Source organism: Ranitomeya variabilis, chromosome 4 (assembly GCF_051348905.1).
Source record: "Ranitomeya variabilis isolate aRanVar5 chromosome 4, aRanVar5.hap1, whole genome shotgun sequence".
In the NCBI taxonomy this organism is placed as follows: domain Eukaryota; kingdom Metazoa; phylum Chordata; class Amphibia; order Anura; family Dendrobatidae; genus Ranitomeya; species Ranitomeya variabilis.
The window spans coordinates 350908937-350930281 of record NC_135235.1 but is presented as its reverse complement, the minus strand read 5'-3'; the positions used below and the strand labels follow the sequence as shown (position 1 = coordinate 350930281).

At 48.6% G+C, this 21345-nt stretch overlaps 1 protein-coding gene across 1 annotated transcript in view; it reads left to right on the top strand.

Annotated features, from left to right (window-relative positions):
• Positions 1-21345, top strand: part of LOC143764759 (myocardin-like) — a 618138-nt gene that overhangs the window by 422742 nt on the left and 174051 nt on the right. Inside the window, exon 2 of the mRNA XM_077250689.1 lies at positions 9397-9462. Coding sequence (XP_077106804.1) covers positions 9397-9462 — 66 coding nt within the window. The remainder of the gene's footprint in view (positions 1-9396; positions 9463-21345) is intronic.

Below are 21345 nucleotides of genomic sequence, written 5' to 3'. Positions count from 1 at the left end.
GGAGGTGCTCGGGCGAATTCACTGAGCAGGACTGACTATCAAGCCGGGAAAGTGCCAGATGGGCATGAGGGAGGTCTACTACCTGGGGCACCGGGTAGGCGGAGGCACCCTAAAGCCAGAGCCTGTGAAAGTGGTTGTGATCGTGGACTGGCCCACTCCCAGGACCAAGAAACAGGTGATGTCCTTCCTGGGCACTGCAGGGTACTATAGGCGCTTCGTACAGCACTATAGTAGCCTGGCAAAACCTTTGACGGACCTCACCAGGAAGAAGCTACCCCACATCATCAACTGGACAGATGGCTGTGAGGGGGCATTCCAGGCATTGAAAACCGCACTGTGCAACGCCCCTGTGTTGAAAGCAGTCGACAGCAGTCGACCGTTCTTGGTACAGACTGACGCCAGTGAGTTTGGCCTCGGTGCTGTGCTCAGCCAGGTTGACTCGGAGGACAAAGAGCAACCCGTGTTGTACCTGAGCCGGAAACTTTTGCAGAGGGAAGTGGCCTACTCCACCATTGAGAAGGAGTGCCTGGCCATAGTCTTGGCCCTGCAGCGCTTGCAGCCCTACTTGTACGGTCGCACCTTCACCGTGGTGATCGACCACAACCCTCTGCGCTGGCTAAATGCCTTGTGTGGAACCAACGGCAGCCTTGCCCTTCAGCAGTTTGACTTCACCATTGAACAAAAAACGGGCAGGGAGCATGGGAATGCAGATGGACTGTCCCGCCAGGGTGAACCTACTGAGGTGCGCATGGAGGCATACTGTGGAGTTCTGCCTCCCTAGCGCAGACCAAAAGGGGGAGGTGTGAGGAAAATGTATGTCCGATAATGTAAATACCATAGCTGAGAGATTTTTGCACTTCTGACCATGGTCCCAAAAGCTGCGGGCTAAAAAAAAAACCCCTTCCGTGTGTTTCTGAATGTGTGTGCAGAAGAGCTTTTATGGCTTCTTGCTGCATTCCTGACTTTCAGCTCCCAAATCCCTCATGCCCCTCCTAAAGGAATTTTTACGATCGGGATAGATGCATAGACAGTTGTACCAGCTTAAACTGGTTGGATCTCCCTTGTAAAACATGAGGTCCTTTGTCCTAATATTGCAAGATATTGGGCAAACGATTTAGGCTAGGAAAACAACGAGTACATATTGCTACAGTCCATCAGCGCATCTATCCATCACTGTAAGCAGGAGCTTCCAAGTCCAACAGGGACAGAGTATGGATTTCTCTGGAACTGAGTGTCCCTACTAGCCTGAATGTAGTATCTGTAGAGAGCAAATCTTAATACAAGATGAATGCTGGGTGTGTTATGATTCTTACCTGTTCTGGAGCGGAGATACAGGCATTAGACAAACTTGTGTGAAATTTACTAAGACTGAAGAGAGAGGAGGGTCTGGGTAAGCCAGCCCTGTTGGTGATGTCACGGGCTGCGGTTTATAAGTTTGTGCCACTGCCAGGCCCCCAGGAGTGAGTTTTGACCTGAGAAGCCTGACTGCCAGTCCTGATGAATTGGGACATATGGGAACTCCACCCACTAGCCTGTTTGCCTGAAAAGAACTGAGAACATGTGAGTTTTACCTTTTCTCATTTAATCCTTTTATTTTATAATTACCTTTTACATTTTCAATTGTCTCATTTTGTAACATCCTTGTAATATATTTATATAAACATTGCCTTTTTTGGAGTAAAATATATAAATTACTAGTTTTCGTTCTCCTGTTCTAAAACATACCTTAAGCCTTCTGAAGGAAATGACGCTACTGTATTGGGTTAGCTTCGGACCTGTTTAATCGAAGCTGGTGGCAGCTTACCTTTGTGCTGGGCCTTTGGGAGTCGCTGTAGTGACCGCGGCGTTGATAATTATTGTTCCTGCCTGAGTGGGAGTATTTATATCGCCTCGTTGCAGCATGCCCTATAGCCAGTACATAGCAGGCAGCCTTTCTGGCGACTAATTACCCTAGGTGCAGTACCTAATCTGACCTGAGAGTAAAGGGGGTGCCAGAGAGCTGCAAGTTTCAAGTGGAACTGTAAGCTGGATATACATAAATCCCTGCAGTTCGTGGTCAATAGCCTTGTGTTTTTTTTTTCATCACATTGTAGCAGTGGAGGGATAACTAAGATAAGCCCCCCTGCACATGTGATAGCCATCTGTTGGCCTAAAGTCACCCCGATCCGTGATGTAGGGGTGACGGTCATGGTGTGAATCATGCCAAACTGGTGGCAGTGGTGTGGATTCGTGACACCCACCACATTACCACAGATAATCCCGCCCCACACCACATTACCACACATAATCCCACCCCCCACTACATTACCACAGATAATCCCGCACCCATCACATTACCACACATAATCCCTCCCCCACCACATTACCACACATAATCCCGCCCGCGCACCACATTACCACACACAATCCCGCCCCCCAACCACATTACCACACATAATCCCGCCCCCCACCACATCACCACAGATAATCCCGCCCCCACACCACATTACCGCTGAAAATCCCGCCCCCCACCACATTACCACACATTATTCTGCCCCCCACCACATTACCACACATACTCCTGCCCCCACCACATTACCACACATAATCCCGCCCCCACCACATTACCACACATAATCCTGCCCCACACCACATTACCACACATAATCTAGCCCCCCACCACACATAATCCTGCCCCCCACCACATTACCACACATAATCCCGCTCCCATCACATTACCTGAGATAATCCCGCCCCCCACCACATTACCACACATAATCCCGCCCCACCACATTACCACACATAATCTCGCCCCGCACCACATTACCAAACATAATCCCGCCCCCCACCACATTACCACACATAATCCCACCCCCTCACCACATCACCACAGATAATCCCGCCCCCACACCACATTACCACAGATAATCCCGCACCCCATCACATTACCACACATAATCCGGCACCACCACAACACATTACCACACATAATCTTGCCCCCACCACACATAATCCTGCCCCCCACCACATTACCACACATAATCCCGCCCCCATCACATTTCCACACATAATCCCGCCCCATCACATTACCTGAGATAATCCCGCCCCCCACCACATTACCACACAAAATCCCGCCCCACCATATTACCACACATAATCTCGCCCCGCACCACATTACCAAACATAATCCCGCCCCCCACCACATTACCACAGATAATCCTGCCCCACACCACATTACCACACATAATCCAACCCCCACTACATTACCACAGATAATCCCGCACCCATCACATTACCACACATAATCCCTCCCCCACCACACTACCACACATAATCCCGCCCGCGCACCACATTACCACACATAATCCCGCCCCCCAACCACATTACCACACATAATCCCGCCCCCACCACATCACCACAGATAATCCCGCCCCCACACCACATTACCACTGAAAATCCTGCCCCCCACCACATTACCACACATTATTCTGCCCCCACCACATTACCACACATTCTCCCGCCCCCACCACATTAACACACATAATCCCGCCCCACACCACATTACCACACATAATCTTGCCCCCACCACACATAATCCTGCCCCCCACCACATTACCACACATAATTCCACCCCCCACCACATTACCACACATAATCCCGCTCCCATCACATTACCTGAGATAATACCGCCCTCCACCACATTAACACACATAATCCCGCCCCACCACATTACCACACATAATTTCGCCCCGCACCACATTACCCAACATAATCCCGCCCCCCACCACATTACCACACATAATCCCGCCCCCTCACCACATCACCACAGATAATCCTGCCCCCACACCACATTACCACACATAATCCCGCCCCCCATCACATTTCCACACATAATCCCGCCTCATCACATTACCTGAGATAATCCCGCCCCCCACCACATTACCATACATAATCCCGCCCCACCACATTACCAAACATAATCTCACCCCGCACCACATTACCAAACATAATCCCGCCCCCCACCACATTACCATACATAATCCCGCCCCCCACCACATTACCACACATAATCCCGCCCCCCACCACATTACCACACATAATCCCGCCCCCTCACCACATCACCACAGATAATCCTGCCCCCACACCACATTACCACAGATAATCCCGCCCCCACCACATTACCACACATAATCCCACCCCCATCACATTACCACACAAAATCCCGCCCCACCATATTACCACACATAATCTCGCCCCGCACCACATTACCATACATAATCCCGCCCCCCACCACATTACCACAGATAATTCCGCCCCACACCACATTACCACACATAATCCCACCCCCCACTACATTACCACAGATAATCCCGCACCCATCACATTACCACACATAATCCCTCCCCCACCACACTACCACACATAATCCCGCCCGCACACCACATTACCACACATAATCCCGCCCCCCAACCACATTACCACACATAATCCCACCCCCCACCACATCACCACAGATAATCCCGCCCCCACACCACATTACCACTGAAAATCCTGCCCCCCACCACATTACCACACATTATTCTGCCCCCACATTACCACACATACTCCCGCCCCCACCACATTACCACACATAATCCCGCCCCCACCACATTACCACACATAATCTTGCCCCCCACCACACATAATCCTGCCCCCATGACATTACCACACATAATCCCGCCTTCCACCACATTACCACACATAATCCCGCTCCCATCACATTACCAGAGATAATCCCGCCCCCCACCACATTACCACACATAATCCCGCCCCACCACATTACCACACATAATTTCGTCCCGCACCACATTACCAAACATAATCCCGCCCCCCACCACATTACCACACATAATCCCGCCCCCTCACCACATCACCACAGATAATCCTGCCCCCACATTACATTACCACAGATAATCCCGCACTCCACCACATTACCACACATAATCCCGCCCCCCATCACATTTCCACACATAATCCCGCCCCATCACATTACCTGAGATAATCCCGCCCCCCACCACATTACCACACATAATCCCGCCCCACCACATTACCACACATAATCTCACCCCGCACCACATTACCAAACATAATCCCGCCCCCCACCACATTACCATGCATAATCCCGCCCCCTCACCACATCACCACAGATAATCCTGCCCCCACACCACATTACCAAAGATAATCCCGCCCTCCACCACATTACCACACACAATCCCGCCCATCCACCACATCACTACACATAATCCTGCCCGCCCTCCACATCACACTCATAATCGCGCCCCCCACCACATCACCACACATAATCCCGCCCCCCACCGCATTACCACACACAATCCCGCCCCCCACCACATTACCACACACAATCCCTCCCATCCACCACATTACCACACATAATCATGCCCCCCACCACATTATCACACATGATCCCGCCCCGCCCCACATTACCACACATAACCCTGCCCCCACAACATTACCACACATAATCCTGCCCCCCACCACATCACCACACATAATCACGCCCCCCACCACATCACCACACATAATCTCACCCCCCACCCCTTTACCACGCATTATCCCACCCCCTTCCACATTACCAGAGATAATCCCGCCCCCACCACATTACCACACATAATCATGCCCCCCACCACATTACAACACATAATCCCACACCCCTCCACATTACCACACATAATCCCGCCCTACCACATTACCACACATAATCCGCCCCCACCACATTGCCAAACATAATCCCGCCCCCCACCACATTACCAACCACACATAATCCCGCCGCCCACCACATTACCACACATAATCCCATCCCCCACCACATTACCACAGATAATCCTGCCCCCCACCGCTTTATCACGCATTATCCCTCCCCCCACCCCTTTACCATGCATAATCCCGCCCCCCCACCCCTTTACCATGCATAATCTCACCCCCCACCACATTACCATAGATAATCCTGCCCCCCACCACATTACCACACATAATCCGCCCCCACGACATTACCACACTTAATCCCACCCCCCACCACATTATCACACATAATCCTGCCCCCCCACCACATTACCATACACAATCCCGCTTCTCCACCACATCACCACACATTATCCCGCCCGCCCCCCACATCACACACATAATCCCACCCCCCAACACATATAACCCCGCCCCCACATCACCACACATAATCCCGCCCCCCCACCACATTACTACACATAATCCCGCCCCCACCACATTACAACACATAATCCCGCCCCCCACCACATTACCACACATAATCCCGCCCCCACCACATTACCACACATAATCCGCCCCCACGACATTACCACACATAATCCCACCCCCCCACCACATTACCATACACAATCCCGCTTCTCCACCACATCACCACACATAATCCTGCCCGCCCCCCACATCACGCACATAATCCCGCCCTCCACCACATATAATCCCGCCCCCCACATCACCACACATAATTCCGCCCCCATTACATCAGCACACATAATCCTGCCCCCACCCCTTTACCACGTGCTATCCCACCCCCTTACCACATTACCATAGATAATCCTGCCCCCCACCACATTACCACACATAATCCCGCCCCCCACCCCTTTACCACGCATTATTCCACCTCCTTACCACATTACCATAGATAATCCTGCCCCCCACCACATTAACACACACAATCCCGCCCCCCACCACATTACCACACATAATCCGCACCACATCAGCACACACAATCCTGCCCCCCACGACATTACCACACACAATCCCGCCCATCCACCACATTACCACACATAATCCCGCCCGCCCACCACATCACACACATAATCCCGCCCCCATCACATCACCACACATAATCCAACCCCCACCACATCACCACACATAATCCCACCCACCCAAAAAATCACCACACATAATCCTGCCCCCCCACCCCTTTTCCACGCATAATCTCGCCCCCCACCACATTACCACAGATAATCCCGCCCCCACCACATTACCACACATAATCCTGCCCCCCACCACATTACTACACATATTCCCGCCCCCCACCACATTACAACACATAACCTCGCCCCCACACCAGATTACCACACATAATCCTGCCCCCACACCACATTACCACAGATAATACCACCGCCGACCACATTAACACACATAATCCAGCCCCCACCACATTACCACACATAATCACGCCCCCCACCACATCACCACACATGATCCCGCCCCGCCCCACATTACCACACATAACCCTGCCCCCACAACATTACCACACATAATCCTGCCGCCCACCACATCACCACACATAATCCCGCCCCCCACCACATCACCACACATAATCCCGCCCTCCACCCCTTTACCACGCATTATCCCACCCCCTTCCACATTACCAGAGATAATCCTGCCCCCACCACATTACCACACATAATCATGCCCCCCACCACATTACAACACATAATCCCACCCCCCACCACATTACCACACATAATCCCGCCCTGCCACATTACCACACATAATCCGCCCCCACCACATTACCAAACATAATCCCGCCCCCACCACATTACCAACCACACATAATCCCGCCGCCCACCACATTACCACACATAATCCCATCCCCCACCACATTACCACAGATAATCCTGCCCCCCACCGCTTTATCACGCATTATCCCGCCCCCACCCCTTTACCATGCATAATCTCACCCCCCACCACATTACCATAGATAATCCTGCCCCCCACCACATTACCACACATAATCCGCCCCCACGACATTACCACACATAATCCCGCCCCCCACCACATTATCACACATAATCCTGCCCCCCCACCACATTACCATACATAATCCCGCTTCTCCACCACATCACCACACATTATCCAGCCCGCTTCCCACATCACACACATAATCCCACCCCCCACCACATATAATCCCGGCCCCCACATCACCACACATAATCCTGCCCCCCCACCACATTACTACCCATATACCCCGCCCCCCACCACATTGCAACACATAATTTCGCCCCCCACCACATTACCACACATAATCCCACCCCCACCACATTACCAGACATAATCCGCCCCCACGACATTACCAGACATAATCCCACCCCCCACCACATTACCATACACAATCCCGCTTCTCCACCACATCACCACACATAATCCTGCCCGCCCCCACATCACGCACATAATCCCGCCCTCCACCACATATAATCCCGCCCCCCACATCACCACACATAATTCCGCCCCCCATTACATCAGCACACATAATCCTGCCCCCACCCCTTTACCACGCGTTATCCCACCCCCTTACCACATTACCATAGATAATCCTGCCCCCCACCACATTACCACACATAATCCCGCCCCCCTCCACATTGCCACACATAATCTGCCCCACCACATTACCACACATAATCCCGCCCCCACCACATTACCAACTACACATAATCCCGCCCCCCACTACATTGCCACACATAATCCCGCCCCCCCACCACATCACACATAATCCTGCCCCCACCACATCACCCCACATAATCCCGCCCCCCACCCCATTACCACACATAATCCCGCCCCCCACCCCATTACCACACATAATCCCATCCCCCACCACATTACCACACATAATCCGTCTCCACCACATTACCACACATAATCCCTCCCCCCCACCACATTACCACAGATAATACCATCCCCCACCACATTACCACAGATAATCCTGCCCCCCACCACATCACCACACATAATCCTGCCCCCCACCACATCACCACACTAAATCCCGCCCCGCCACCACATTACACATAATCCTGCCCCCACCACATCACCACACATAATCCCGCCCCCACCCCATTACCACACATAATCCTTCCCCCACCACATTACCACGCATAATCCCGCCCCCACCACATCACCACACATAATCCCGCCTCCCCACCACATTACCACAGATAATCCTGCCCCCCTACCACATTACCACACATAATCCCACCCCCACCACATTACCACAGATAATCCCGCCCCCCCACCACATTACCAAACATAATCCAAGTGCTATTGAATGTTGTCATTATTTACTTTAGTTTAATCACCAGCAGCATTAATTAGATAGCAATGAGCGTGCCGAGCATTAGCTGGCTGGAAACAGCTAGTCTGATCTTAAAAGTGTTAGTGCATTCCTAAAAAGTGCTGTGATTTTGAGCCAAAGGATTTATGTTTATTGTAACTCAGAGAGACAGAGACACATTTAAAAAGTGTTACAAAATGGTAAAATCCATGAACGAAGGTCCATGATAAGCACAAGATTACTGATTTATAAAATGTTCAATGCTATCAGCTAATCTTCATAATATTTCTTTTTAATATTTTTTTCAGTTCTTCAATTGCGAATGCAGCATCGTCGCTCACAAGAACAAATGTCTGAACGGAACCTGATGCCATGTAGGTTGCTGTTGACCTTGATACTTATAATTAAAAATAAATAATTGATGTATTAGAATTCTCATATGTGCCAATGATGACCATATTCAGTATATATCATAAATATTCTAATGAACTCAACAGATGGTATATTTGACTTATTTTGGGTGATTAAACCCTCAGGGCAGGAATTCCTACCATAGTGATAGAGCAGAAATATGATTGTAGCACACACGTAAAATTGATTTTAAATAAAATCTGTCACCACCACATTTATAGTACCTTATCTGAGAGCAGCATAGTGTAAGACCGAGAATGTGATTCACGTGGGATATCACTTACTTGGCTGTTTGCTGTAATTTTGTAAAAACAGTTTTTTTATTAGCAGGAGACAATCACTGAAATGACTAGTAAACTTGCAGCTATGTAGTCCTTGATATTAAAAAGCTCTGTCTATGCTCGCGTGGTGACAAATTCTCTCTAAAGGGAACCTGTCATGTAAAATTACACTATTAACCTATAGATGTGTGGTTAATCTACAGGTGTAGGTTATGCTTCCACATGGCGTATTCTAAGTGCTTTGGACACAGCGGACACCCGCCCCGTCCCATCCAAAGCGCTGCTGGCTTTTGTACACGCCGTGTTTCATTGAACACACGTGGAATCACCGCATCCTATACATAGAATGGTGCTGTTTATAGACATGCTGTGGTCTATAAAGATGTGCCACATGTGTGTATATGCAGGTTTGTCACCTGCGTCTTTGTATGCATAGTGGATATGGGATTACAAAAATTCCCATCCACTATGCTGTAACATCTGTACGCTGCGGATTGGACACTGCAGCTCTATACAGTGTCCAATCCACAGCAAATGCCCACGTGGAAACATACCCTAATAGTTTTCTGACACCATGTGGCACCTGCACTGAGCACCCCTGCTGCCCAAGAAATGAAAGTTATTATATTCGGCAGGATCGCTATTTCAGTTACAGGGGTGTTGCCGGCATGGTTTCAGTCACTGCTCAGTGTATAGAGGACTGTGGCTGTAATCGTGTCCCAGTATTGACTTACAGTATGCTCAGTATGAGGGCTCATACTCACATGCAAGAGACTCAGATGAGTCTCGCACGTCAATCCCCGACACCGCACCCGGCACTCAGGAGCGGATCGTCCTGCCTCATAGCAATACATGCAGCCACACCCTCCGCTCCTGAGTGCTGGGTGCAGTGCCGGGTATTGACTAAAGATGAGCGGTGTTCGAGTCGAACTGTTCGCCAATTTCAAATTCGAGCTCTTTTGGGCGGTGTTTGAGTCGTTCGTCAAACTCAAACAATCTGCTTAAAATTCGGCTGTTCGAGTTTCTGTTCGAAAATTGTTCGTTCACCAAAAGCCAAACTTGATTTGCACATTAAAACTGTTTATCATTGTTAATAGACTGTTTCAGTGTATAGTGGGTGGGGGATAGATCTGTGCTGAAATAATGCTGATCTCCATTTTTTTTTTTCTTTCCCGCATTTACAGTGGGGCGGTGCAGTCTCTCAGCCTATCAGCAGTGCACACACATACAGCAATGTGCATGTGATGCACCCAAGCAAAGGCATGTGTCATTGGCTGTGTATGTCACATGTCCTTGCCCTATAAGAACCAGCCATTTTCACCGTCGCTACCATTTCCTCACTGCTGCAGCTTAGTGTTAGACGGCACCGCTGCTGCTGTGGGCGCTATACAGACTAAGAGTCTTTTTTGGGAGCAAATTTTCAGAGAGATAGGTTTAGGGAGTTGAGACTAGTTGTAATATCAGCCCTTTTCAGGGTAGGTTGCAGCAGTTCCTAGCACTTTTTGCCACGCAGGTCTGTGCCAGTGCTGTGCAAGTATTTGTCACAACATTTGGTGTAATCTAGCTCAGCCAATCCTTTTGGGCTAGTAGCATTGTCTGGTAGTCATCTGAGTAGCCCGCCTGTGAAGCTAGCTACACCGCCTGTGTATCTAAATTTTTACTGCATCTAACCCAGGAAATCGTTTTGGGCTTAGTAGCAGTGTCTGCACGTCAGCGGAGTAGCCCGCCTGTGAAGCTAACTACACCGCCTGTGTATCTAAATTTTTACTGCATCTAACCCAGTAAATCCTTTTGGGCCTAGTACCACAGTTTGGCCACTCAGTTCTGCTCGGTTTTCATCCGTTTTTTGTGGCAACAACTACAGATACAGAGTTGCCAATTAGTTAAGCACCAAACTGAGTGGAAAAGGCCTGCTGCTGGTGGAAAGGGGAATAGGCATGTTTGGAAAGGGAAAAAAAGGTTGTGTCCGTGGGGTAGGTGGTAAAATAAATCAACAGTAACATCTGCAGAAGAAAGACCATCTTCCAGCCAAACTAAGATGTCTACTTCTTTTCATGGACAATCTGATATGATCCCTTTCTTACGACCATCGCTACGAGCATCGCAAACAATTCCAGATGAGGCACAAAAACAGCAGGTGCTTGAACGGATATCAAGTGCTCGTTCAAGTGGGCTCTCCTCCTTGTCAACTTCAACATCACAACTACTCCAGTCCTCAGAGGTGTCACCCCAATCTCACTTGCTTACTCACAGCTCCAAAGTCTCCAGGCGCCCGTCTGAGTATGGGGTAACACAGATGGTTGAGTCTGCAGAGCTGTTTACTCATACTATGCCTTGGGAATCAGAGGTCTGCTCCAGAGCTTCTGTGAATCCAGACGAGGAAATGATCTGCACTGATGCCCAGAATCTTTGTGAGTCGGATCCAGACCCAGATGAAGAAGGTTCTGAGCATAATGTAGACCCTCGTTCCCAAACTGTAACTCCTGTTGGTGGAGACAATGAGGAAGATGATGATGAGACTGAGATACCTGATTGGAACGAAAACTTTACTTTTCGGTCAGGGCAGGAAGAGGTTGGCTCTGAGGATGACAGGTGTAAGAACACACAGGATGATGATGACAAGGTTGGAGATCCCACTTAGTGTCAACCCACAGTCTGCCAGTCCATGATGTCAGCAGAGGAGGTGGAGGAGGATGTTAGTGACGAGTCTGATGACGAGGATAGGTTGCGCCTTCCTGGACAGAATACTGGAAGCATGTCAACAACTGCATCCTCAACCCCAACTGTGCCTCTGAACAGAAGTCGTGGTGGCTCTTCAGGTCACACGGGCTCAAAGCCTTGCATAGCCTGGGCATTTTTTGACATCACAAAGGAGGACCCAACTCATGTTGTCTGTAAGATTTGTCACCAAAATCTCAGTAGAGGCCAAAAAATGACTAGCTTGAGTACTTCATGTATGAACCGTCACATGGATATGAGGCATAAGTTGCAGTGGGAAACTCACTGTGCTACAATGTTGCCTAGTGGGCCGGGTCAACCACCGTCTACCCCATCAAGTGCATCCGCGTTCTCTTCATCCTCTGTGACTGTGGGGACAGCAGTCGCACATGGTTTTGGACGCAGACATTCCACCTCTTTACCCACAACAGCCAGTGTGATTGGCAGGTCGTCAGGACATTTGCAAGTGGAAACACCTGCTGGTGTTGAGCGCTCTCCGACATCGAGACCACATTTTGATCAAGGCAACATAACATCACCACCTGCACCTTCCTCACAGACCAGCAGTTTGCTGGGTTCACCCTACTTAACCCCATCTTAGCACGGGAGCCAGCCCTCAGTCCCTCAGATGTGGACAAGTAAAAGACCATTTCCTCCTGGCCTTGACAAAGCTAAGAGGTTGAATTTCACCATCTGTAAGCTGTTGGCTACAGAAATGTTGCCTTTCCGCCTGGTGGACTCAGAGGATTTTCGAGACCTTATGTCCATCACAGTGCCCCAGTATCAGATGCCCAGTTGCCACTACTTCTCAAAGAAAGCTGTGCCTGCGCTACACCAGCATGTCGCACACAACATCACCGCTTCCTTGAGAAACTTTGTGTGTGACAGGGTACATTTCACCACAGACACTTGGACGAGTAGACATGGACAGGGGCGTTACATGTCAGTGACTGGGCACTGGGTAACTATGGTGACATCAGGAGAAGGGGCTGCTGTCCAAGTCTTGCCATCCCCACAAGTTGCTTGTCGATCCTCTGTATCTAGAAGTTCCTCCACTGCTTCTGCCTCCTCAACCTCCTCTCGGCCCTCCACCTGCACCCAAAGCCTGTCTGATAGTGCCACCCACGTTCTAACTGCGCAGAAGGAATCATGCACACCTCCTTACTATGCTGTCATCAGGGCTCAACGGCATCAAGCGGTGTTTACATTGAAATGTCTGGGAAATGTGAGTCACACAGATGAGGAGTTGTGGTCAGCTCTGGAGACTGAGTTCCATCAATGGTTGTCTCCACTCAACCTGCAGCCAGGGAAGGCCGTGTGTGACAATGCTGCAAACCTGGGTGAGGCCCTTCGCCGGGGCAATGTCACACACGTGCCTTGTATGGCTCATGTTTTGAACCTGGTTGTCCAGCAATTTTTATCCCACTATCCCGGACTAGATGGGCTTCTTCAGAGGGCACGGTCACTGTGTGCTCACTTCCGCCGTTTGCATCCCGCAGCTCAACGACTTACATCTCTACAGAAGTCCTTGGGCCTACCAGTTCACCAGCTGAAATGCGATGTGCCTGCATGGTGGAATTCAACTCTGCACATGTTGCAGCGACTGTGGCAGCACCGACGAGCCCTGGTGCAATACGTTATGATGTATAGCCTGGGCCAACGAGATCCAGATGTGGGGCAAATCACACTGCAGGAGTGATCTCAGATCAGGGACCTATGCACCTGTCTGCACAGTTTTGAAATAGCAACAAAGATGTTTAGTGCTGACGATGCCATTATCAGCATGACTATTCCAGTGATTTACATGCTGGAGCACACCTTAAACAGTGTTCGGAGTCAGGTGGTGGAACAAGAGAAGGAGGAGGAACAGGAGAAGTCGTATGCGGAAGGGATAATATCTCCAAGGTCCAGACGGTCGGAAGCACCAAGGCGGCTGGCATTGGAGGCTGTGGGAGAGGGATTACCGAGGGCCATTGTAGCAGCCAAACTGTTGAGGAAGGTGTAGGAGGCGAGGAAGAAGTGGAGGACGAACTGGCGCTGGGCATGGAAGACTCATCAGATGAGGGAGAACTTGATCAAATTTCTGTTGTACGAGGTTGGGGGGAGAGGGCAGAATAAGGAAGCATGATTCTCACCTCGCTGCCACCAAGACAACAAGGACTTGGACCTCCTGGATGCGCAAGACACATGAGTGCCTTCTTGCTGCACTACCTGCAACATGACCCTCGGATTGTCAGAATCCGAAGTAATGCCGACTACTGGGTTGCCACACTCTTAGATCCCTGGTGCAAAAGTAAATTTGACAAAATAATTCCTGCCATAGAAAGGGATTCACGCATGCAGGAGTATCAGCAGAGACTGTTACAGAATCTTACATCTGCTTTTCCACAAAACACCAGTGGTGCACGTAGTGAATCTCTGAGTTCTAACTTGCCAACTGTGGGACTATAGAGTCATCACTCAAACCGCAACATTAACATCATATCTGGTGGTAACAGCAATTTTTTCCAATCGTTTCAAGATTTTTTTAGACCATCCTTTGCAAGGCCACAGGAGACAAGAAGTCTGACGCATAGCCAATGCCTAGAGAGGATGGTACCAGAGTTTCTGCAAGTTAACATCGATGCCATGACTGTGGAACTGGACACTTGCTCATTTTGGGCTTCCAATCTTGAAAAATGGCCTGAGCTCGCCACTCATGCCTTGGAGATTTTTTCGTGCCCCGCAGCCAGCGTTCTCTCTGAATGTGTGTTCAGCGCTGCTGGTGGTGTGCACACAGATAAGCGCACGCGGCTGTCCAGTGAGAATGTAGACAGACTAACGTTCATCAAGATGAACAAAATCCTGTATCCGCAAGGATTTTTCTACCCCTGTGTCATCCTGGGGAGACTAAAAGCTTGATGATTTTTGAAAATCACCTCACCAACCGTTTTAAAAAACTCTGGCAAAACTGATGCCTCTTAAGTGGTGTCTGTGGCCGAATTTTTTGAAAAAATGGAGACTCTTTTTGGAATCCCCTTGCTGTGATTTACATGACTTTTCCATCGTCAATTCCAGGTGGGTGGGGTCATCTGCAGAGTTATTTACTCATACTTTGGCCTGGAATTCAGAGGTCTGCTCCAAAGCTTCAGTGTCTGCTAGTCAGCAAAGTAGCCCACCCATGAAGCAAGCTACACCGCCTGTTTACCTAAGTACTATTTTTAATGGCATCTAGCCCAGGAAATCCTTTTGGGCCTAGTAGAATTTTGTGCTACTCAGCAGAGTACCCCTCCCATGAAGCAAGCTACACCACCTGCTTACCTAAGTACTATTTTTTAACGGCATCTAGCCCAGGAAATCCTTTTGGGCATAGTAGCAATTTCTGCTACTCAGCAGAGTACCCCACCCATGAAGCAAGCTACACCACCTGTTTATCTAATTACTAATTTTTAACTGCATCTAGCCCAGGAAATCAATTTTGGCCTAGTAGAATTGTGTGCTACTCAGGAGAGTAGCCCACCCATGAAGCAAGCTACACTGCCTGTGTCAGGACTCTGAACATTTTTATTACCTTTTGTGTATTACTGCCCTTTTCCAAGATGGCGTCTTTGGTCTCGTGTGCACTGTGTCTTCCTGCTATAAAACTTCACCCCAGCCTCCAGTCTGTGCTAGAGTATTCTGCCTTGCATTCAGCTCCTGACCTCTGATTACTCCCTGGCTATACACCTGCTCCTGTGAACCTGTGTGGTGGTCCTGCTGCTCTGCTCTGAGTTCCTGCTGCATACACAAGTTTCCAGTAATCCTCCTTCATCTGCTGCTCGTGCTTACTTCATCTGCATTTGCTGGACTTGTAAGCTGTGCTGCTCTGCAATAACCTGAGACTATTAACCAGGCCTCCCTGGTTGAGCTAAAGATATGATTTGAACTGCCTTATAAGCATATCTATCTGCGTTTGGACTAAGACAAGGATATATTCGTGTCAAGTTTCCTCAAGAATAACTGTGCATCATAGACTTTCTGCTATGCTGTCCTGTAGTTGTCTTGTTCCACGCAAAGAGTCTCCTAAGTTATCCCCTATAATTGTTACAGGATACTCTAGCCATAAAAAAAAGGAGACTGCTGGAACAATGACTGCAGAAAGCGGATTAGAGCAGGTTTTTTCCATAATTAGATCCCTGCAGAAAGATGTGGAAGGTCTGCAAAAGAAGTTTGGAAGCTTTGAACACAATCAACAAGTGTTTGGACAAACTTTGCAGGACTTAAGCAACCGCATGGCAGCCCAGGAAAACAAACTTGCTGGCATAGAGTCCCAGTATGGACGGGCTTTTCAGGACATAAGCACTAAGTTGCCCCCATTCAGATTTAATGGTGATCGCGACAAATTTCCTGGCTTTGTGAATCAATGTCTGCTATATTTTGATGTGCATGCTGACCGTTTTCCTACTGATAGATCCAAAGTATTGTGTGTAATAATGCTACTGACCTCACGAGCGCTCGCCTGGGCAAATCCGCTGATTGAGTCTCGTGACCCATGGTTAAATAACTTGGATGATTTCTTGTCCGCTATGGCATTAATGTTTGATGACCCTAATCGCCGTGCAACCGCTGAATCTGCTTTGTTGTCTTTACGCCAGGCTAAACGTTCTGTTATTGAGTATGCCACTGAATTCAGGAGATTGGCGGTAGATACCAATTGGGACAGTTATGCGCAATTGCCTATTTTTAAAAGGGGTCTGTCTAGTATTGTAAAAGATGAACTAGCCCGCTCTGAGTCACCACAAGAGCTAGAGATATTTATACAGCATTGTGTTCACATAGACATTCGGCTTACTGAGCGTAGGCAGGGGAAATTTGCTGCATATAACCATGTTTCTAACTTTTCCCTTCCTTCCAAAGAGCCTGCAGGTAAAACCTCTCGGGAGGTGGAGGAGGTGCCCATGCATATTGATTCCATTCAGAGGCGTGAGATCAATGAGCGCCGTGAGCATCGCCTTCGTGAAAGTCTATGTTTCTACTGCCGCCAGCCTGACCACTTCTTGATCAATTGTCCTAAGTGTCCTGGACGGCCTAACAAGGTGCTAGCAGCAATAGGGGAGTATGACAACTGTGATGATGAATCTGACATCTCTGAATGTAGCCTGCCTTTAAACGCTGTATTCCATTTACTTTCTATGACTTCACCCCCCAAGGAGCTGAAGGAAAAGAACTCTCACTGTTCTCTCCCTATTAAGATCCTGTGTTCAGGACAGTGGATTTCTAGTGCAGCTAAGATTGACTCTGGTGCAGGTGGCAATTTCATGGATATCGCATTTGCCAAGGAACATGGTATTGAAATTCAGCAAAGAGCCTCTCCAATTACCATGGAAACAGTGGATGGGTCACCTTTAATCTCTGGGCCTGTCGATCAGGAGACCGTACCCCTTGAAATTTTGTTGGAGCCTAATCATCAGGAGCAACTTTCTTTCTTGCTAATTTCTTCTCCTCATTTTCCTGTGATTTTGGGCATTCCTTGGTTGCGTTCTCAGAACCCAATTATCAACTAGGAGACCAAGGAGATTATCTTCCCAACAAGGAGCAACTCAGCGCTAACAGAAGCTGTCCCTGAGTCCACGGGTACGGAACCACATGTACAGGTATTTTCTTTACCTCCAGCATATAAAGAGTTCTCTGACATCTGTGACAAGAAGAATGCAGATCAGCTTCCTCCACACAGGCATTATGACTGTCCCATTGAGCTGCTTCCTGGGGCAGCTATTCCTTTTGGTAACGTATACCCTTTGGCGGCACCTGAGCTTCAAGCCTTAAAGGAGTATATTGATGAAAATCTGGCCAAAGGCTTCATGCATCCTTCTTCCTCACCAGCAGGGGCACCTATCTTTTTTGTAAAGAAGAAGGATGGGACCCTGAGACCCTGTGTTGACTATCGGGAACTCAATAAGGTAACCGTACAAAACCGTTACCCTTTGCCTCTAATTCCCGAATTACTGGAAAAAGTCCGCCATGCTAAGGTGTTCTCTAAACTGTATCTTCGTGGGGCTTATAATTTGGTGCGTATTCATCCAGGGGATGAGTGGAAGACTGCATTCAGATGCCGGTATGGACACTTTGAATCTCTTGTGATGCCCTTCGGGCTTTGTAACGCTCCTGCAACGTTTCAACACCTTGCTAATGACATTTTCAGAGATTTGTTGGACCAGTTTGTAGTGATCTATTTGGACGATATACTAATCTTTTCTGACTCTCTACAGGATCTTGAAGAACATGTCAAAAATGTTTTAAGACATCTGAAAGAGAACCTTCTGTATATTAAGCCGGAGAAATGCGAGTTCCATCATTCTGAGATACAGTTCTTAGGTTATATCATCTCTCCCCAGGGGCTGAACATGGAATCTGGTAAGTTTCAGGCTATCCTTGACTGGCCGGTACCCAAGAATGTTAAGGAGGTCCAACGTTTTATTGGTTTTGCAAATTTCTACAGACGCTTCATTCGAAATTTTTCTGCTATTGTCCGTCCCATTACTTCCTTGACAAAGAAGGAAAAGCCCTTTAAGTGGTCATCACAGGCTCAAGAAGCTTTTGATCGGCTTAAGATCTGTTTCACATCAGCACCGCTGTTGATACACCCAGATCCAACACATCCTTTCCTTGTGGAGGTGGATGCTTCTGATAATGCTATTCTCTCCCAAAGAACTGAAGAGAAGGGTCTGCTACATCCTTGTGCTTTCTTTTCCCATAGACTAACCTCAGCAGAGAAGAATTACAATGTGGGAGACAAGGAATTGCTGGCTATTATTGCGGCTTTCAAAGAATGGAGGCATCATCTGCAAGGAGCTGCACAACAGATCATAGTGCTAACTGACCATCGCAATTTAGAGTTCCTTAGATCTGCTAGATGTCTTTCTCCTCGTCAGGCTCGTTGGAACTTATTTTTAAATCAATTTAACTTTGTTATCTCATACCATCCAGGTTCTCATAATGGGAAGGCTGATGCTTTATCCCGAATCCATGCTGCGGATTCCGTACCTGGAGCCCCGTCCAAGACCATTCTATCTGATGCCAATTTCATCGGAGTTATCCATGATCAGGACTTGTGGAAGGAGTGCAGGGAGGCCTATGAAGGTGATATATTTCTGGCCAACCCACCTATGGATATTAATCTTGTCTTTAAGGGTGGCATGTGGTTTAAAGATCGACGTATCTACGTCCCTGAGATTGTCCGTCTGCATATCCTCAAGTTGGTACATGACTCCAAGTTGGCTGGTCACAGGGGGGTACAGAAGACACAAGAGTTCCTGAGCCGATTCTTCTGGTGGCCAACTTGCCTGAAGGATACCAAGGACTATGTCCTCTCTTGTGAGGTATGTGCCCATTACATGACTCCTCATGTGGCACCTACGGGTCTTCTACAACCATTACCTGTTCCATCCCACCCTTGGGGGTCTATATCAATGGACTTTATTGTGGAGCTGCCTACATCGGGGGGCATGAATACAATCATGGTGGTAGTGGATCGCCTGACTAAAGCTGCTCATTTCGTTCCGTGCACCGGCCTCCCCTCAGCTAAAGATACAGTGAACTTGGTTATACAGAATGTCTTTTGGTTGCATGGGGTTCCGGATGAGATCATCTCTGACCGTGGAGTACAGTTCACTTCAAGAGTCTGGAAGGGGTTTTGCTCTGCACTCAATATTAATGTCTGTCTCTCTTCTGCTTACCATCCCCAGAAAAATGGTCAGACTGAGCGTACCAACCAGACGCTGGAACAATATCTAAGATGCTATGTCAGCCATCTCCAGGATGATTGGTTGGAGTTGCTGCCATTAGCCGAATTTTCAAATAATAATTCTCAGAGCGCCTCCACTAAATTTACACCTTTCTTTGCCAATCTGGGTTATCATCCATGTATTTTACCTAGGTCTCCAATTAATTCTCCGGTTCCGGCAGTGGAGGAAAGGCTGACTGCGATGAGACAAAATCTGGAGGTTCTGAAGGAATCCCTGACCACAGCTCAAGAACGTTATAAGAGATCGGCTGATAGATTCCGTAAACCTGCACCCATGTTTAAGGTAGGAGATTCCGTGTGGTTAGCAACTAAGAATCTGAAGTTAAACGTTCCTTCACAAAAACTTGGTCAGAAATTAATTGGCCCTTTCAAGATCAACGGTATTGTGAGCTCTGTGACCTGCCGGCTGAAGCTGCCTAGGACAATGAAGGTACACCCAGTTGTTCATGTATCTTTACTAAAGCATGTATATCCTAATACCTTCCAGGGACGTGTTGTGCCACCTCCGCAGCCTATGATGATTGATGGGCAAGAACAATTTGTGGTGGAGGAAATTATTGATTCCAGGATTCGCAGAAATCGGCTCCAATATCTGATAACATGGCAGGGATATCCCCCTGAGGAAGACTCTTGGGAACCTGTGGAAAACAACAACGCCCAACAGAAGATTTCTCATTTTCATCAGAGATTCCCTGAGATACCACTTCCAGGATCGTCCTGAGGCCGCTTCTAAGGAGGGAGTAATGTCAGGACTCTGAACATTTTTATTACCTTTTGTGTATTACTGCCCTTTTCCAAGATGGCGTCTTTGGTCTTGTGTGCACTGTGTCTTCCTGCTATAAAGCTCCACCCCAGCCTTCAGTCTGTGCTAGAGTATTCTGCCTTGCATCCAGCTCCTGACCTCTGATTACTCCCTGGCTATACACCTGCTCCTGTGAACCTGTGTGGTGATGCTGCTGCTCTGCTCTGAGTTCCTGCTGCATACACAAGTTTCCAGTAATCCTCCTTCATCTGCTGCTCGTGTTTACTTCATCTGCATTTGCTGGACATGTAAGCTGTGCTGCTCTGCAATAACCTGAGACTAT